The sequence below is a fragment of the Mycteria americana genome, chromosome Z (genome assembly GCF_035582795.1).
Source record: "Mycteria americana isolate JAX WOST 10 ecotype Jacksonville Zoo and Gardens chromosome Z, USCA_MyAme_1.0, whole genome shotgun sequence".
NCBI lineage: Eukaryota > Metazoa > Chordata > Aves > Ciconiiformes > Ciconiidae > Mycteria > Mycteria americana.
In genome coordinates, this window is record NC_134396.1 from 2,583,670 (window position 1) to 2,602,782 (window position 19,113).

The following is a 19,113-nucleotide window of genomic DNA, read 5'->3' on the forward strand; positions in this document are numbered from 1 at the left end:
CATTTTGGGAACGTTTGTCTAGCTGTCCTCATTCATAACTGGGACAAGTCTGAAGTATTAATAATATCCAAGTACTTCAGAGTCAGCTTGTTGCGTATTGAAGTATCACTGCAACAAATAGAGCAGCGTTTTAATTACTTATGCTGCTCTGGGTTCCAGACATACATTTTAAATGTGCTGGATATTCCACTGTTTTTTCATACGTCTTTACTGAAAGAACAGAATAAGTGGGCTATTCTGTTGTTGGAGCTAGCAACTTTAGCTAGCAATCTCTCTCATTTGAGAAGGGTTGTATTGAAATATTAGCTTTCTTCGAAAGTGCTAGGATTAACTAGAAAAGTTAATGCACATACCTGGCTCTGGCTAGTACTATGATTACTGTTAAAGATTTGACTCATTCATAGTAGTATGAAGTCTTGTCCTAATTAAGCTGAAGTAGCTAAATATATTAATAGTTACTAGATTCTTTCCATCTCACTATTTTAAGCTCTCAGAAGTGGTAGGTACTTGCTATCCAAACTTTAGATATAGGAAGTTAGTACTTAAATGCAGGTGCTCTTATAAAATTTGGGACTTGTTTCATTACTGCATTGTGAGATTATTGTAGCCCTCATTGGTGGTACGAGTGCTGGATCATCTTTTCTCAGTTTTTTCCTAGAATGTAAGAGTTGCACAGCATATTTATATTTTCTGCTATGGTTTATCATGCAAGTGTCAGTCTTGTTTCTGTTGTATCTCAAGGAGGGGAAGATGGTCCTTCTATTTCTAGTTTACCACCCTTTTCTTGGTGATGTAGCTTCTAGATTAGTGAATCTGATCTCAAGAAGCAAAAAAAAAAGATGTAAACCCATATATTTTTTTTTCCTCTGGTTTTCTGTTTAGATGATCTTTAAATAACTTGGGTAACAATCACTAGTAGGAACTACACTCTAAAATCCACATCTGCTCTCAGACTTGACAGAACTTGGGCTATCCCCTTGTTTGCTGAGCTTGGAAGTCAGGCCAGCCTTAGATGTTAGTTGCAGATGGTTTTCTTTTGTGACAGGACTCTCTTTTTTTTGGATAGAGTCCATTTCAAAAGGTTGTCCATTTGCTGCAACAGTTAAATGTGAATTTAGAATAGGTACATCTTCTATACTCTTGTTTGGCACATCAGTCTCTGGCCAAAGGAAAAGCTTGCACTGATCGGCCTTGATCACAAGGCTGTCTGTAAATAATTTTCAGTTTTGTTATACTCTTGCCTGTGAAACTTGTAGTTCTAGAGTCTTGTGTGGTGTATAAGCTTCAACTTCATTGGAAACTTGTATGGCTGATAAGTGATTGAAAAACTGGTGCATTAGTGTCCTGCATTTCCTCAGCCATTGTAGGGTTTTCCCTTATTTCTGGGTGAAATATATGGCAAATTACCTTATGTCCCGAATACACAGTCAGGATCTTAAAGGAGGAATAGAGCTGTCTGTTATCAGTTAAGAGCCTTAAATCCTTAACCAGCTCAAATATTATGTGCTTTTAACAAGTGTGGTGTCTTTAATGAACGAAGTGGGACATGACATGAGGATAGCTGTGTAACTAGGGGTGTCTAATATTAATGCAGTGAATCCATACGGAACAACAGAGCGAGAGATGCCGTGCTTCTCTGAGAGCGTGTGGAAGAGCTGTCTTCTGCTTTAACTTCACGTCGATTGATGTGTACTGAAGGAGAAGGTATAATTGCCCACTATGTCACACTAAGCAATGGCACAATTTGAAGAATCAATTTCTCCTAATGTTTGTCGCTGCTAGGAAGATGCTATCCAACATCTGCATGTAAAGCCTCATAATGGGTGTTATTGCCATTGCTAAAGAGTGTTGTCTCGTAATGCAATAACGTGATCTGCACACCGACCTACTCTTCAGGGGCTCTTTTTTTTCCCTGTCCTTCCTACTCACGTATTCTGGAAATGCTTTTAAAAGTGCCATTTTATTGGTTCCTGTCCCTCTGCCCCTCAATCATTGCACCAGAAATAACAAACTAAATTAGTTTGATGTTATACACTGTCCTTCAAAATGTAGATCTCTTGCCACGGTTGCTTGGATTGTTGATCCATGGGATGTGTATGAAGCAGCGATATTTCATCCCTTCGTCCTTCCACCCGTTGTTGTCAGTGTCATCCCTACTCTGTATTTAATTAAATGTGGGGTGACCACTTGTACTTACATCCCATGAGATGAAGACATGTCACTAGATTTGTTTTAACCAGTGGCCACTGAAAATTGAGTAGAAACTCCATACCTGTATTTGCTTCAAGGAGGGTCTGGTTTGTTCTTGTTGGTCTTAAAATAGACCAAGAACCTTAATGTACTTTATCTCCTGGATTGCAGCAGCACTTAAAAGGAATTACTGTAGATATACTTAAAACTTTTTTTTCTGTTAAGACTAGTGAAAGTGGTGCTTTTTCTCCCCGCCTCCCTCCCCCCCCAGGGGATGCAGTTGCAACATATCAAATCTAGTTTTACAACAACTTTATCCAAAGAGCTGCTATCAGTGGCTCAACATGATCGTGCTTAATGGAAGGGGAGTACCTCCATGCAGCTGACTGTGCTCATTGTTTGCAGAACTGTTAGAGGTACAAAGCAGAAGCATTTGCCACAGATTTTGGGGTAATGTCATCTATTTGGAAACTTCAGTAAATGGAACCGGAATCTGTTTTGTACTGTAGTAAACTTCTGTTATCAGCTTTTTACTGTCAGTCTACGTAAGAGATATCAATTGCATAGCAATGATTGAACACTTACATAGGTGGGAAGCTTTGATATAAGAATCTTAACTTTTGTTTTATCTTAGGAACAGCCACTGTCTATTTCTGTTTTTGTTGTATGAGGCTATATATAGAATCCTGATGTTGGTTATAGCCTTTCACTTGCACTGAAACAAGTAGTTACAGTGAAAACTTAAACTACTGTCTGAATCTGGAATACCTGTGATATATTAGAAATCAATCACTTGAATCAAACTGCTTTTCACTGTTTCTCAGTGTAAAATCAGTAGTAGTTCATGAATGTAATATAGGGAGAAAAATGATATTTTCTTTTGAAGTTTTTTGTCTTTTGTGGTTTTCAGAGTGAATGGATGCATCCTCAGTTCTGTGTACTTGGACTACACACTGTGTATTAGCAGGCAAAATGGAAGTTGCAAGATCAGGCCCCTCTTCTCTGAAAATCATAGATGTGCTGATTTGATTATGGTTGATAACTTGAGGTATTTTGGTTTCCTCTGATAATAAGTATATTTCTCATTTAGCTGAATCTTAGGTGGGAGTTACTTCAGAGAATTCATGTGGTCTGGAATCTAGATATACTTGTATACAAAAATGACGGATATAGGAACAAGAGACCTGTTTTTCTTGACAAATAGTTAAATTGGCGTGAGTTATCTCTGAGAAGGCTGTTCCAGGTACCATTAGTGGTAGGATGCTTCCAACTTGACCAGTCAGGGCTCTTTCAGAAGAAAAGGAATGTAGATATAAACTTCAGGGAAAACACTGATAGAAGGAACATAGAAATGCTAGTTAAAAAACACCCCAACTTCCTAGCAGCTCCCTATAAGTCACTCTTGGTAGTAATTTTTTTTTCTCATCTGTTGATGAGACTGTCCCTTTGGTATTGCTTGAGTGCACCAAGTTACGCCTCTGTGCATTCTCCTTGTTGTCTGGCAGCACAGCTAAGTACTAATTCAGGTTTAAGTGGTGACGTGCCAGATGGACTGTCTTGGTCATCTCTCTGCTGTTCCTTCAAGCCTTTCCAGCTTGTCATCTCTCTCTTTGTGCCAGTTGCTTCTGTCAGCAGTTTTGTCTTGTCACTTCTCTGTTTCTGCATCTTTGTGTTGGTTTTTTTGTTGTTGTGGTTGTTTCCCTGTCCCCCCATCCCCTTCTGTCATCACTCTTGAGGTCCTCTGCCCTCATCCTGGTCTCTGCTATACTGTGTTCCTCTGGCTGGCTGGTTTTAAGAATGTTGCCCTATTGCCTCAGTGTTACTAGGTGAAAAATGAACATACAGACAGGAAGGGAAGAGCTCTCATCAGGTTGCTTCAGTGGCTGCTGACGTTAAAGTTGCTTATGACTTTTAGGCACTTGTAGCCCTGATCTTCTCTTCAGAGGGTTAGCCAGAATCAAGAATGAGGGAATGGGGCTAAGGAAGTTGACATTTATAGAAGAGAGCTTGTAGGCGGCTGTAAGAAAACCTTGTAGTACTATGCAACTCACTTGTTTCCCTAGCCCGGGAAAGGTGTTGAAAAAGTTTACATGCGGTATAGGGTATGTTCTTTGTCAATTTAAAATGTGCAGTAAAGCATCTGACCAAAATTTGTGCCCCCATGCACCGTTCCCACAGATGCCCTTCAGCATCCTGTTCTGGAGTCTGAAGATCAAAGGCAACAGTGGTAGGGCTTCAGTTGTCCATTAGCTGGTTTGGAGTAAGGCTTTGGGAGTAAGTCCTTTACATTTCTAAAAGAGTGGTAACAAAGGTAAGCAAACCTTTACTGCACAGTGTAACGACTTTGACTAAGCAAGTACAGTTCAGATAATGCCCAGAAGCATAGTGGCAACATCAGTAACCTAACTGGCTGCAAATACTTTTTTTCCAGCCAGTAGGACAGGGTGACAGCAGGATCCTTGTAAAAGTGGTCCCTGGATGGCCTATGAAATCTGATTACTCACAAGACACTATTTTAATTAAACCTCCTTTGGAAAGGAGGCGACTAACTGTGGCTGGCAGCCTGTTCTAGTGTTACTGTGTGCAGTGCTTAACAATTCTTCTGTTTGCTGACAGTGCCTTCTGCAGTAATGGTATCTTAAGTGCATGCTCACAGTGCATCACGAAGAGCTGGTATGATATAAACTCAAATGCTACCTGAATCTAAAGTGTGACTGTCTCTCTGGAAATGGTCCATTTCATTATTAGCTTGCTGCTGATGTGCCTTAGCTAGTTCTGTAGTTAAAATAAGGTATTGCATATGGCAGAGGAATCCTTTTTCCCACTGTACCTTGAAGTTAATGCAGGTGTGTCATGGTTTAACCCCAGCCAGCACCTAAGCACTACACAGCTGCTTGCTCACTCCCCCACAGTGGGGTGGGGGAGAGAATCAGAAAGGTAAAAGTGGGAAAACTCATGGGTTGAGATAAAGACAGTTTAATAGGGAAAGCAAAAGCCGCACATGCAAGCAAAGCAAAACAAGGAATTCATTCACTCCTTCCCATGGGCAGGCAGGTGTTCAGCCATCTCCAGGAAAGCAGGGCTCCATCATGTGTAACAGTTACTTGGGAAGACAAACACCATTGCTCCAAACGTCCCCCCCTTTCTTCTTCTTCCCCCAGCTTTCTATGCTGAGCATGACGCCATATGGTATGGAATAGCCCTTTGGTCAGCTGGGGTCAGCTGTCCCAGCTGTGTCCCCTCCCAACTCCTTGTGCACCCCCAGCCTCCTCGCTGGTGGGGTGGGGTGAAGAGCAGAAAAGGCCTTGACCTTGTGTAAGCACTGCTCAGCAGTAACTAACACATCCCTGTGTTATCAACACTGTTTTCAGCACAAATCCAAAACATAGCCTCATACTAGCTACTGTGAAGAAAAATAACTCTACCCCAGCCAAAACTAGCACAAGGTGCCTCGTCTGCACTAGATTTTTCTACAGGATTGCCAGCAAACACAAGATACTTACTGCTTATGTGAGGTATTTTGACACTGAGGACACATCCAAGGCTTTCTGCAGCTCCAGATTGATATACTACTGCAAAACTCCCAGGTTGCTAGATGTGCACATCTTTGGTTCTGCAGGATTCATACGCAGTGCTTCTAATGTCCCTGGAGCAAATTGATAGTGTCACGGTAACTTAGTGTTCAGTTACCTAAGATCAGTGTATGAGATGGTAAACTCAGTATGTCCTTGCAACAGCCTGCTGGAGAGGGGGTATAAATTATTCTGAAAATGATCTCTTTGAATTTTCTTTTCAATGTCCTGTATGTTGGTACAGTCTGGAGTAATCTGCTTCTGGTGAATGAGGTAGACAGCAACAACAGAATACTGTTGTGGGCCTGCAGCTAACTGGTGCTGTGTTGGAAAAAAAACTTCCTTTTCAGTTGAGTTGCCAAAGCGAGGAGGTTACTTCCTCTCATCGGAAGTTTTAAAATCCTATAGAAAAGAAGCACTTGCTTTTCAGTCTGAGATAGTAACTAGAAGAAAGAAGAACTTGAAGAAATTAAAGGAAGTGTGTAGAGGCCTTGTCCCTAGTTCAGCTCTGCTTTAATAGTGCTGGATGACGGGCAGCCATAGTACATACTTGCAGGTGGTGTGTCACAGTCTCTGGTGACATACAGAGGACTGGTGAGGTATGTGGAGGCTGTACGATTTCACATGTGGCCTGGCTTTTTCAATAATAACAAATCAAGCTGACGTCTTAATTGCTACTCTCATACAGAGGAACTAGCAATGTAGCAGCTTGTCTGACAGTGTGATCTGGGTCTGAAAGGTGCAGCCTATTTCATGTGCTGTAGCCTGCAGTCTGGTCTCCTCCTCTGTGGCACTGGGACCGGTAAAGCCCATTCAGCTCTAGTAAGTTGACATGCAACTGTACCAAGTGGTTTTGTGGCTTTTCCCTTGACAGCCTTCCTAAGATGGCAGGCTCGGCACTGTTTCACCTGCTTTTTCTTATGCCTTTGAAGCCTCAATGTTTTGTTTGCTTCTGAGAAGCAGTTACCAGCTAGTGCCAAAACCAATTCTCTGTCTTAGTGGAGTAGTTTGGGATGTAATACCTATGTTGAGAGAGATGGTGAGATGTGCTGAGAAGAACCTGACAAACATCGAGCAGAATGACACACAGCTTTTATATACAAGGAATGCCTGGAGTTGCCCAGCATGACTCACTTCCCCATAGCCTCACATCTGCTCACTGTGTTTCATGAAGTCTGGTTGCACCCAGGTAATCATCTTCGTACAGCTTTGGTTATAGCCATGTGTTGAATTCCTGTTAGCCAGTAGGGTTGGTTCGCCTGTTGATTCCAACATAATGTTGAAAAGGACCTTTGCACAGCAAAAGGTACTTTCCTAAAGTACTTGAAACTGGCTCTTCCTGACCCCAGTCATGCCAGCAGCTGCCAGGAGGAATAGCTAAGCTGTCTGTGCAATCCTCACCTTATGACGCCCTTCCTTTAAGTTAACATTTTCTGTTGGGATCTGCAATGGAAACAGTGAGGCTAAGAGTTAGACTTTGATTGAGGAATGATAAGCGTGAATGTTAGATCTGCTCCACGTTGTGCTTTGAGCGCTGTCTGCTGCTGGTGGGGGTGTACCAGGTAACTTCATGTTTTGAAGAATGGCTGTTGGGCACTTCAGTCTATGAGCTGGAGGACTTCAGAAACAAAGGGCAATTCTGATTCCTTGTCATGCATAATGTCAAAGGAGGACTTTCAGATTCAGTTATCTGAAGAATTATGCTTTGGTGACTCGAGAGAGATCTTGTGATGTACTTCTAATCTAGCAAAAGAACCAGTTATGTTATTGAACACACCATAAGCGTCTTGGAGCAGGGTTTTAGCTGACAACTAATCAGACAGCTAATTCTATTTTAAACAACATTTTCTTAGGACAGGCCTGCTCTGTGTTAAAAGCTGGCTAGGCACTTCTGTGTTTAACATCTTGGCTGTGTAGGATTTGCATTGAAATTTTAAAAGTTTTTAGTAAAATTCTGTGGGCAGTGGATGAGGACTCTTGTTAGCATTGTTTTCTTGTGTGTATCCAAAAAGATCTTCCTAATGGTACCACTTATTGTATACCTGTATTGTTATCTATGCATTACCCAGTGTGTCTAGACAAGTGCCATGCTGGCTAACTGACTGCGTACCCAATTGATAGTTTCCCTTTTTAGAGCAGCAGGGATTAAACTGAAGAGGATCAGTGTGGTATTTCCAGTAGGAATGGCTATTCTTAATGCCAAGGGAGGCAGGATGGTCTCCATGGGGCTGGGACAGTGGCTTCTGAGAGCTGTGATCTGGAACTCTGCCTTCCTGATCAACCTGGCTGCTTCTTGGCTGTCTTTTTTTCTTTTTCTTCTTCATTTTGCCATTTAGATTGTCAGACCCTGGGCTGTTATTTCTCTGCTCAGTCAATTCTCAAGCCTATAAAATAAGTTTGCTTATCTATCTTGGGAACAGGATAAACAGCAAGTGTCTGCAATGTGTTCCATAATCTAGAGATAAGATGCTGTAGAACTGCATAGACTTAATGCTGTCCTACATGTATAAAGTTGTTAAAGCTGTTTTAAAATGTTTTTCAGGTTCTAAATGGCTTCTAAGAAGTTGGGATCGGACTCTCATGGTAAGTTAAATTTCGCACCCTTGTCTTTTCAACAGAATGAATCCTACTATTGCTGCTGACTAATGTCCCAGCCTAGACAGTCTACAGAGACTAATCTGTCTAGCCTCCGAGTAGTTTTTTGTTAGGAATGGAGTGCCTTGGCTTCCTTCTTGTATAGGTGCTTGCTGATGCTGTGCCTGTTCTCTGGTTAAACTGAAATTCAACCTGTGACTGTTACCTACTCCTTCATGGCGGAATAATGCATTCCCCTTGCCCCTTCAAAATCAAAGCTGAACTGCAGTTGTGATACTGATCTGATGTTTGCTGAAGTGGACACTAGATCTGTAGCTTCTTTCTGTGGAAGTCACATGAGAAGTTGGATTGAAAGTGAAGCTTTTAATATATCATTGAGCTATGCTTGCTTTTTGCTCAGCAGTGAGTTTTTTTCCTAAATTGAACTAATCTGGTTCAGCAGGCAAGTGAAGAAGAGAATATCTTCTTCTACATTTGAGATGGGTAGTGTCATGCAGATGATTGGTGTCATAAAAATTATTTGCCTGTACATGTGCTTATCTTTTTGAAAATGGCCTGTAATTTGAGAAGATTAATATTTCTGTGGAACATTAAAGTTCAGTTTGTTGTACGTAATGTAGCTTCTTCAAATCAGTAATCATTCAAGGCAGTACTGGGAGGTTCATATGAAATTTCTATGATGATTTTTCATGCTATTGAAACTTCTGCTTTTAGAAACTCAGCCTTGATCTTCCTGGATAATCTTTCAGATAAGAAGGTCCTGGGGAATTCCATTTTTCCTTGAACTTTTTATTCAGTCTTGGAAGTGTAAAGTTGAAGTACAGAATAATAAATGCTCACTTAAATACATGGTTAAGGATTAATGAAAATGGCCTATCAAAACTTAATTTTTAGAAGGTCTCCTTTGTGGCCCAGTGATCCTGCTGCAAGACAGTTGATAGCTGCCAGCTCTTCAGCAGTTGCTCTTGTATCTGTGAACCGTCTCTGTGAACACTCCGAACTGCTTGTCTTTTCAATCTGTCTTTATCTCTCTCTTCCCCTTCCTAAACCAGACTAGCAAAGACACTGCTTGGAGCTAGAACTCAACGTGTCTTAAATATTTCTTAAAATGGTATGGTGTGGTGGACCATGCTCCTGGCTTCAAAATAACAAAATCAAAACAAATGGTGCTGTAAGCTGGCTGGTTAACTTGCCTACCCTTTTGTGTACCCTCTGTTTCTAATGACACCAGCGACACTGTCGCAGTACTGTTTCTGAGTGCTGGAGCAATTTCCTTAGCTTATTATGTCTTAAGAAGTCAGCAGGGCAATTGTTGCAGTCTTCTCCAGGGTTGTTAAGAATTAATCCCACTAAGTGAATTTTGGCTTGGTGTAAAGCATCTAGCCCAACAGCTACCTTCAACTCAATATCTCTGGCAGGCTGATGAAATTGGTTGACATAGTTGATGCATCTCTTGTACTTACTGTTGAGCTGCTTATTAGAGGTTGGAGGACTGTTGTTGAATCACAGAATGGTTGAGGTTGGAAGGGACCTCTGGAGATCATTAAGTCCAAACCCCCTGGTCAAGGAGAGCCACCTAGAGCAGGTTGCTCGGGACCACATTCAGATGGAGATAAAGATGGGAACATAAGGTATGGGTGAAGAGAAAGGAATCCTTTTCCTGTCTTGAAGGGTATTCCTAGCATACACCTGTAACTATGCCTAAGCATGTAACTTCAAATGCTCTCATATCATTTGAATAATTGGAAGTTCAAACTTAAGTTCTAGTCATTAGTGGCATCTAGAAATGCAGCTCTTGCACAAAAACCATGGGTTATACCAAGTACGGTACGTTAATATTCCTGTTGTATTGTCATTGCCACTACACAACTTGGAAGCTTTTAACTCCAATTTCTGAAAATTACGTAAGTGTGGTTTGTGTGACCACAAAAACTAAGTTCCACTTGGTGTCAAAACTGTTCCCCATTCGTAACTGGTAACTGTTTTTATCCGAAATGTTTCCATTTTGCTACCAAACTGGAGGACACTTCTATGACTTGGCCAGTGATTTCTGCCTTACACTAAAGCAGAGAGAAATCTTACTCTTGTAGTAGTTCCTTGGGCCAGAAATATCATATAGTGCACAGAGTCAGAGATCAGACCGAGAGGTACAGTTTTGCCAGAGCTATTCTCAGAAACTCCTCAATATGCTTTTAACTGCTAAAAGGATGAAGTGGCTAAGAGCAATATTAAATAAGTTCAAAAAAACCTTTAATGGCTTGAATGCTTGAATGCGTGACTATTGAAACAGTGATTTGCATAATACTTTCTATATGTAGGTTTTGCTTACTACTTTAGGATTTGCCCTTTAAAACAATTTGCACCCTTACCCATCAGTGTGTTCAGGCAGAAGGTTCATCCATTTACAGAAAGAAAAGAGTTATTGGCTTTCTGGATCTGGATAAAGATTTTAACTTTACTTGACTAGTACTGGTCTGATTGGGCTGGAATAAAGTGAATACTATGTGCATCAGCGTTTTGCCTCAGAAAGACTTTTTACCATCAGATGTCCTAAAACACTTGGTGTGTTTCTTAACGTGTGCTTGCAGGTTTTGTAGCAGAGTTGTATTCAAGATGAGGTTATAGTGGTGGTCGTTATTAAAAAAAAAATCAGTATATGGGGAAGAAACTAGAAGGTTTTTGTTCCTTAGTCTAGCTGCTAGGTTAAACTGGCAGCTGTCAGTGCAGCCTATCTAGTCTAGGTGTGTTTCAGGGTGTTTTTTTTACTGCACCAAAACAAGAGTGTTGGTATATAAATACCACAGTGTGTGCTTGTACCCTCTGTAGCTAGTATCTATTTTAGGCAAAGTCGGCAGCTGTGCAAGGGGAGGTGTCTACCACTTACTGTGTCAATAGGTCTAGTACGACAAGTATTTGCACGCTGAGCAATTTGGGCTGTGAGATCGGTGCAGAGAGGTAATCCTGCTTCGCTTGGATCATCCTGCTTAGAGCAGGACTCATGCCAGTGGGACTAAGCAGGATGTAGTAGCAGCAGTCAGACCAGCCTCTGAGCAGTCAGGAGATCTGGTTCTCTCCGACCTGACCGTGATTTACCACTCACGGTGCAAAGGCTGCCATAGGTGCTATTTCTGCATAAGCAAACAGTTTGGCATGTCTAGGTTCTCAAATTGCCAGGTCATATACAATTTGGATGCCGTGCTGTGAATAGTGGTGTTGATGGCCAGCGAGGTGCCATCTGTGTAATGCTTGAATGTGTGCTTCTCGGTAAGAATCAGTGAAAATACTATTATATTCTGCCTGCAGCATTTTTTCGTCCTGGTGGTGCAGGTGGCATGTAGGTTATTCGGCCTGATCAGTTTCAAAGTTAGAGGAAATACCCCCTGTGTCCTAACAGGACTCTGGGACCAGCTAGTGTGGTGCATAGTATGAGAGCTCAAGTGAAGACAGCACATAAACATTTAACTCCAAATTAACAGGATGTTCCTGTTTTTGAAAGCTGCTCCTCCTTTTGGAGCCTGTGGCTGCCTTGTTGTAGATGAGTCAGCAGTGAAAGAACACAAACAGTACTTAAACTGTCATCTGAGTATGAAAATGGGTCAGATAAAAATGGCAAGTCACAGCTCACTGAGCAAGAGGTTAGTCACTGAACACCATCTTAGATGTTGCTACTGTCTTTTTGGATCTGCAACACTCAAAGAGAAGTTACAAATGAGTGCTAGAGGAACACTTCAGATTGTTATACACACCCAGAAACCTTGCCTGTAATTCCAAAAGCTTAGACTAGTGATCCAAGAGACCCCTTTCAGTTACTTGAGAAACTAAGTGCAATTTATATTGTCGGTTTTCTAATACTTCTTCACAGCAGCTCAGGGAAGACAAACCTGGCTTCTTGGAGGTGGTTGAGCTCTAACTGATTCTGCCTCAAGAGTTTGCAGGATGCCTGAAGAGGTTCATCCTAAAACACTTTTTAAATACTACGTGTAAGTGATAGATATAAAGGACAGATGGAGGACCATGAAATAAGTCAGAGGCCTCTCACTGGAGTGATCACAAATGAGACAGCTGATGAAGTTAGATTGTCTTGTTTCAAAAATCAGAATTGTTATGCTAAATAGTCTTGAGCTATTTCACTGCATTTTGGTTCACGTGGAGCATCTAGACTTCGGGCTGCTTTGCCCCTGTGACCACTTATGTCCAAATGTTACTTCCTGTGTGTTGCCAAAACCTGGTTTTTAGTTTGTCTTAGCTGCTCTAAAGCTGGGTCATTTTAAAGCCTGTTTTGAATATGACAAAAAATGATGGATCTTTTTATAGAGACATAACAGAATACAGCATTCAGGAGAGCTTCACCTTCCAGTTGTGTAGGCATAGTCTTGTCACAAGGGAAGCTAAGATGTTGGGTATATTGACTTCAAAATCTGTTCAGTTGTTGGATTGTTATGTTGTGGGTTTGTGGTTTGTTTTTTTTTTTTTACTAGTTATGGGCTAGGACTATAAAAACAGACAAAAACCAAAAAACCCCACAAAGCCAAAACTGAGGCAATGAAGTCCAAACAGGTTCAATGTGCTCCTGATCAAGCAACTTCCTTTGTATTGAGTCACCTGATGTAGTTGGGGCAGCAGATAGAAAATAGCTCCCAAATGCAGAAATGTGAATCTTAATTGAATGCATTAAGCTCGTAAGGGTTTTTTTGATACAATTTCTGCTCTTGATCTTAGGGCCTTTCAGTTATCTTGATGATGTCCCGTTTAAGATAGGAGACAAATTCAAAACCCCAGCGAAGGTTGGATTACCCATTGGTTTCTGCCTGCCTGATTCTTCTCAGCTTGTCAGAGAAGCCCAGGTAAGTGATGCATTTTGCCTTTCTGCTCTCTTCCCCCTCACCCCTGGCCCCCAACATACGGTGCCGTAAATTGCAAGTAGTCACAGTTTGCGCATGTGTTCAAATGTCAGTCTAGTCTGTCCTGTAGTGTCATGTGGTATGCTAGGCAGTAGTTGCAGTAGATCTGTTAGAATGTATAGAAAGAGAAAAATATGATAAGAAGTAGAAACTTTTTGCACAGCCTATCACTTTAAAAAGCCTAATAGCATTTATTTTAGTGTATCTACTTCAAAAGAGCACAGTGCTTTTGTGTAATAGTTACAGATCTAAATGTTACCCTGACTAAATTTGAGTAGCATTTTTAAGAGGAAAAATTGTAAAAACTGATACACCCATGTCTGGCATACTTGCAGAATCTTGTTTGAGGGTAACAAGTGTTTCTATGACCATATTTGATGGGTTCTCACAATAGTGGGATGAAGAAATAAATTTGCAGTTCTTGTTTTCTGTGCAGTTCTGAGTGGGAATTCTTTTCCAGCTGTAGGGTAAACAGATTACAGGTTGGTACGCATGGCTTCCCGGTCTTTGAGGAGCATGTCTCTGTTACCATAAACTCTTGGTAGCATAAAATCAATTGCTGTAGCATAACTGTTGCAAATCGAATCTCCAAATGCAGGTTGTGATACAGGAAATCTAATTCAACTATGTTTTCTCATTTGGATCCATGATTTTCCTTGGACAGTCCAAATTGATGATTTTTTTTTTTTCATGTCAGCTGTGACAGATTGCTGTAGATGGTTCTGCCTTCTTTTTTTTTTTCTTTTTTTTTCCCCCTGCCCTGTGTATTACCCTGTTACCCTACATCATGGCTTTTTCATTATAACCATTAAATGATTACCTGATTGTCCTAACACACATATCTCCACCCAGCTGAGCTGGTGTGGGAGAGCTAAAGGAGACTAATGTCCTGTTGCTGGCTTCATTGTGCTATGTCTCCATCGTCCTGCCAAGCTGAGGCTCAAGTATAGTACGCCCAATTGGACTGCAAAGCCTTGCATAATGTGATGTGACAATGTATTGAATCATAGAATCATTAAGGTTGGAAAAGAGCTCTAGGATTTAGTCCGTCAACCCAACACCTCCATGCCTACTAAACCATGTCCTGAAATGCCACATCTACACATTTTTTTAACTCCTCCAGGGATGGTGACTCCACCACCTCTCTGGGCAGCCTGTTCCAATGCTTGACCACCCTTTCAGTAAATAAATTTTTCCTCATATCCCATCTAAACCTCTCCTGACACAACTTGAGGCCATTTCCTTTCGTCCTATCACTTGTTACTTGGGAGAAGAGACCAACACCCACCTCGCTACAACCTCCTTTCAGGTAGTTGTAGAGAGCGATAAGGTCTCCCCTAAGCCTCCTTTTCTCCAGGCTAAACAACCCCAGTTCCCTCAGCCGCTCCTCATAAGACATCTGCTCCAGACCTTCACCAGCTTTGTTGCCCTTCTCTGGACACGCTCCAGCACCTCAATGTCTCTCTTGTAGTGGGGGGCCCAAAACTGAACACAGTATTCAAGGTGCGGCCTCACCAGTGCCAAGTACAGGGGGATGATCACTTCCCTAGTCCTGCTGGCCACACTATTTCTGATACAAGCCAGGATGCCATTGGCTTTCTTGGCCACCTGGGCACACTGCTGGCTCATGTTCAGCCAACTGTCAACCAACACCCCCAGGTCCTTTTCCGCTGGGCAGCTTTCCAGCCACTCTTCCCCAAGCCTGTAGCACTGCATGGGGTTGTTGTGGCCCCAGTGCAGGACCTGGCACTTGGCCTTGTTGAACCTCATGCAATTGTCCCCAGACCATCGATCCAGCCTGTCCAGGTCCCTCTGCAGAGCCTTCCTCCCCTCAAGCAGATCAACACTCCCGCACAACTTGGTGTCATCTGCAGACTTACTGGGGGTGCACTCGGTCCCCTCGTCCAGATCATTGATAAAGATATTAAACAGGACTGGCCCCAGTGCTGAGCCCTGGGGAACACCACTGGTGACTGACCACCAACTGGATTTAACTCCATTCCCCACCACTCTTTGGGCCTGGCCATCCAGCCAGTTTTTTACCCAGTGAAGAGTACACCCATCCAAGCCATGAGCAGCCAGTTTCTCCAGGAGAATGCTGTGGGAGACAGTGTCAAAGGCTTTACTAAAGTCCAGGTAGATGACGGCTACAGCCTTTCCCTCATCCACTAGGCGGGTCACCTGGTCATAGAAGGAGATCAGGTTGGTCAAGCAGGACCTGCCTTTCATAAACCCGTGCTGGCTGGGCCTGATCCCCTGGTTGGCCTGCACATGCCTGTTGAGCACACTCAAGATGAACCGCTCCATAATTTTGCCCAGTACCAAGGTCAGGCTGACAGGCCTGTAGTTCCCAGATCCTCCTTCCAGCCCTTCTTGTAGATGGCGTCACATTGGCAAGCCTCCAGTCGTCTGGGACCTCCCCTGTTAACCAGGACTGCTGATAAATGATGGAGGGTGGCTTGGCAAGCTCTTCTGCCAGCTCCCTCAGTACTCTCGGGTGGATCCCATCCGGCCCCATAGACTTGTGAGTGTCCAGGTGGCGTAGTAGGTCATTAACTGCTTCCTCTTAGACTATGGGGGGTTTATTCTACTCTCATAGTAGACTATGCATCTCGCAGTGCAATTTGACTTTTTTACAGCTGTAGTGAGAGCTGTTAAAAAAAAAAAAGTGCAGGGAAGCAAAATTGACCAAAGCCATATATTTTTATATAAATACCCCCCGCCCCCCCAATTTTTTTAATATAAAAATATTTTTATATTTTTATAAATATATTTAAAATTTAAAAATATTTTAATATTAAAATATTGTTAAAAATAATATATTAAAAATTTTAATATATTAAAATATTTTAATTTTTTTCTATTTTTATAAATTTTTATATTTTAATATAAAAATATGTGGCTTTGGTCAATTTTGGCCATATATGACCATATACATATATACACACACACACAAAACTACGATGGCTCTGCTCAGATAGCAAAGAATGTGTAATGAGTAGTGCCCAGCACTTCTGCCAGTGAGTTGTTCTTCAAAGTCACCTTGCTGATAAATTGTACATCACACCTCTTGGAGTCTTAGACCTGAGGGAAGGGAAACCTGTTAATACAGTTGAGAGAACAGCTCGCCAGGATCTCACTGGAGCCTGCTATAGGATGGGATGTGACGCAACACAGCAAGTCCCAGAAAAGCCCAGTAGAAGCCTAAGAAGCTTTGCTGGCTTGTTGCTCTTTAGAGCTAGGAATTTGTATGACCTAGCAGTCCCATGGCAAGAGCACTCTTGTTTGGTTATGTGTCATTATCCTGGCATGGATATGACTTATGACTTCTTGTGAGTCACAGGTAGGTTACACCCTGGACTTAGCTTGTAGGCTGTGTTCTCTGAACATTTTGTGGCTATTTAAAGAGCATTTGAGGCTGTTCGTTCTTCATAAGATATTAAAGCTTTAAGTAGATTTAGTCTGTTCAGAATTTTGTCCTCTCAACCCAGCTACTATGGTGGCCAGTAAACTGGTAGTGAGTAGCTTAAAAATGCCTTCCTGTGCTAACCTGGCCCTGAAGGAGCTTTTGTTAAATGAGAAAAGCTTGTGGGATCCTGTCATGCCAGTGACTGCAGCAAAATCTGCTACTGCAGGTAATTATCATCAGTGTAGCCAGTATATCCCCTTCGGCTGGTGAGCCATTGGCACTGGGGTAAGAATACCAATACCTCTTAAACTAGTGGGTGTAAAACTCTAATATCCAGTCCCTTAGGAATCTTTTAGGGGAACTGAGTAATATCGTATTGGTCTTTGGATGCAAAAATACTCTGCCATAGTCTTGAATGACTTGTGGAACTTGTGGATAGGGGGGTGGTTCAGTGGTGCCAGGTGTGGGTATGATTGTCCATTAGTAATGCATTAGACTTCCCCCTGCTACATCTGTTGTCTTGGGGGGGAGAGGGTGGGAGGGCTGTGAAACTGTTCTTGGGATGATCAGTAGCTCTAAAGCAAAAATAAATGTAGGAAGAAGGCAAAATACAATATTCTAATCCAGACTATAGACGGGTTTTGCTGCTAGAGGCAAAATGAACTACTGGTGTCTTCTAGATTTGCCAGTCTGTAGGTTACAAGAGATGCTGGGGAAAAAATGATGCCTGTCCATGGTAATTCACGTAGCTCTTATTCTGTGTTACTTATGTTGCTATTAGAAGTAGTGGCTATGATCCTTACAATTTATCTTTTTTTTTTTTTTTTTTTTCTCTTCTCCTTTCCCCTCCACCCCTCATCAGTATGACTTCTCACTGGAAAAGAAAACAATCGAGTGGGCTGAAGATATAAAAAAAATTCAAGCTGCCCAGAGAGAAGCTGAACGCAAGGCAGAAGAAGCGCTAGCGAACTCAACAGCAGCTCCAGAGGACAGCAACAAAATGGGGTTCTCAGAGGGACCTTGCCCTGAGGCCATGCCTCCTCCTATTAATCCCATCCTCGCTAGCCTGCAGCACAATAATATTCTTACGCCCACGCCAGCCAACAGCAGCGCTGTGAAGCAGAAAGTTCTCAGTCCACCTTGTCCAAAAGCAGACTTCAACCCAGCTGATTTTGAATGTGAAGAAGACCCATTTGACAAACTGGAATTAAAAACTATCGATGATAAGGAGGAATTAAAAAATATTCTTGAAATTCATGTTGGTACTACTGGGCCAATTGTTGCCCAGCTGTTAGATAATACTTTGCCCAAAGGAGGGTCTGAGTCCGTGTTGCAAGATGAGGAAGTTCTGGCATCCATAGAAAGGGCCACGTTGGACTTCAAGCCCCTTCACAAACCCAATGGCTTTATCACTTTACCGCAGTTGGGAAACTGTGAAAAGATGTCCTTGTCTTCCAAAGTGTCCCTGTCCCCTATCACTTCAGTGAGCAATATCAAATCCCTGTCCTTTCCTAAACTTGACTCCGATGAGAGTGATCAAAAATCATCAAAGCTTACGAGCACTTTCCACAGCACCTCCTGTCTCCGCAATGGCACTTTGCTCAGCTCTTTGCAGACCTGTGCTCAGAGTAAAGGTAGTGAACTGAATGGACACCATATGGTTGGTCTTTCCGCTCTAAATGAGGACAGTGGCATGGAGACATCAACATTATCCTCTTCATCCAGGCTGCCTTCCCTGGCTGTGTCGACAGTTTGTACAGAAGAACAATCATCTCAAAGCACAGCGACTACGGTAAACATGCAGTGGATTAGAACTGGGGTTGCTGGGGAGATGTGGAGGTGCAGAGGCAAATGTTGCTTCTAAAATGCCCTGTGGCTTTGGTTTTAGTTTCATCTAATGGGAGTGATGTGTAGATCCTCTTGATTTATGTGGCAAACTAATCATCCAACAGGTCTTCATGCTGGCAGTTCTGAACCTCAGATTATTACTCTGCAGGTTTCCCCAAAATCTGATATTTTTACACCAATTCTGGTGATTTTTCTTTCAGCTTTTCAGCTCTTGGTGTTGGTAGTGGCACACTTTTGAGCTAAGCGCATAAGATATCTTCTTTATACGGTCCTGCATTCTGTCTTATCCAACTGACATATATCAGATTCTGAAGTGCTGTTAGGTTTTGAGTTAAATCTCTTCTAGATTTGTTCCTCGTCTTGCTTATTTATTTTCTGGAAATAATGGGAAATGCAGGCTTTCCATGGAATAGAAGCAATAATAGATTAAAAAACACAGATGTGCTGTGTCATTCAGGAAAGAAAAAAGTGCTTGCAGTTGACCTGCAGTGAAATAAATGTTTGGGGGGTTTTTTGTTTGGGTTTTTTTTTAATTTCTTCCTGAGATCCTTTTAAAATCTAATCTTTAAAAGGAAGAAAATGCTGGTGGTCTGAAATC

General features: G+C 42.0%; 1 protein-coding gene across 7 annotated transcripts in view; it reads left to right on the forward strand.

Annotated features, from left to right (window-relative positions):
- UBAP1 (ubiquitin associated protein 1) overlaps positions 1–19,113 on the forward strand; it is a 38,134-nt gene that overhangs the window by 11,323 nt on the left and 7,698 nt on the right. For 3 of the 7 annotated variants that reach the window (XM_075526574.1, XM_075526579.1, XM_075526578.1), the window contains exons 2-4: positions 8,305–8,345; positions 13,077–13,201; positions 17,530–18,459. In XM_075526574.1, coding sequence (XP_075382689.1) covers positions 8,312–8,345; positions 13,077–13,201; positions 17,530–18,459 — 1,089 coding nt within the window. In that variant the 5' untranslated portion in view covers positions 8,305–8,311. Of the gene's footprint in view, positions 1–3,376; positions 4,502–6,101; positions 6,585–6,694; positions 6,952–8,304; positions 8,346–13,076; positions 13,202–17,529; positions 18,460–19,113 lie in introns of those variants that run through there. The other 4 variants (XM_075526575.1, XM_075526576.1, XM_075526581.1 and 1 more) reach the window with 4 other exon arrangements.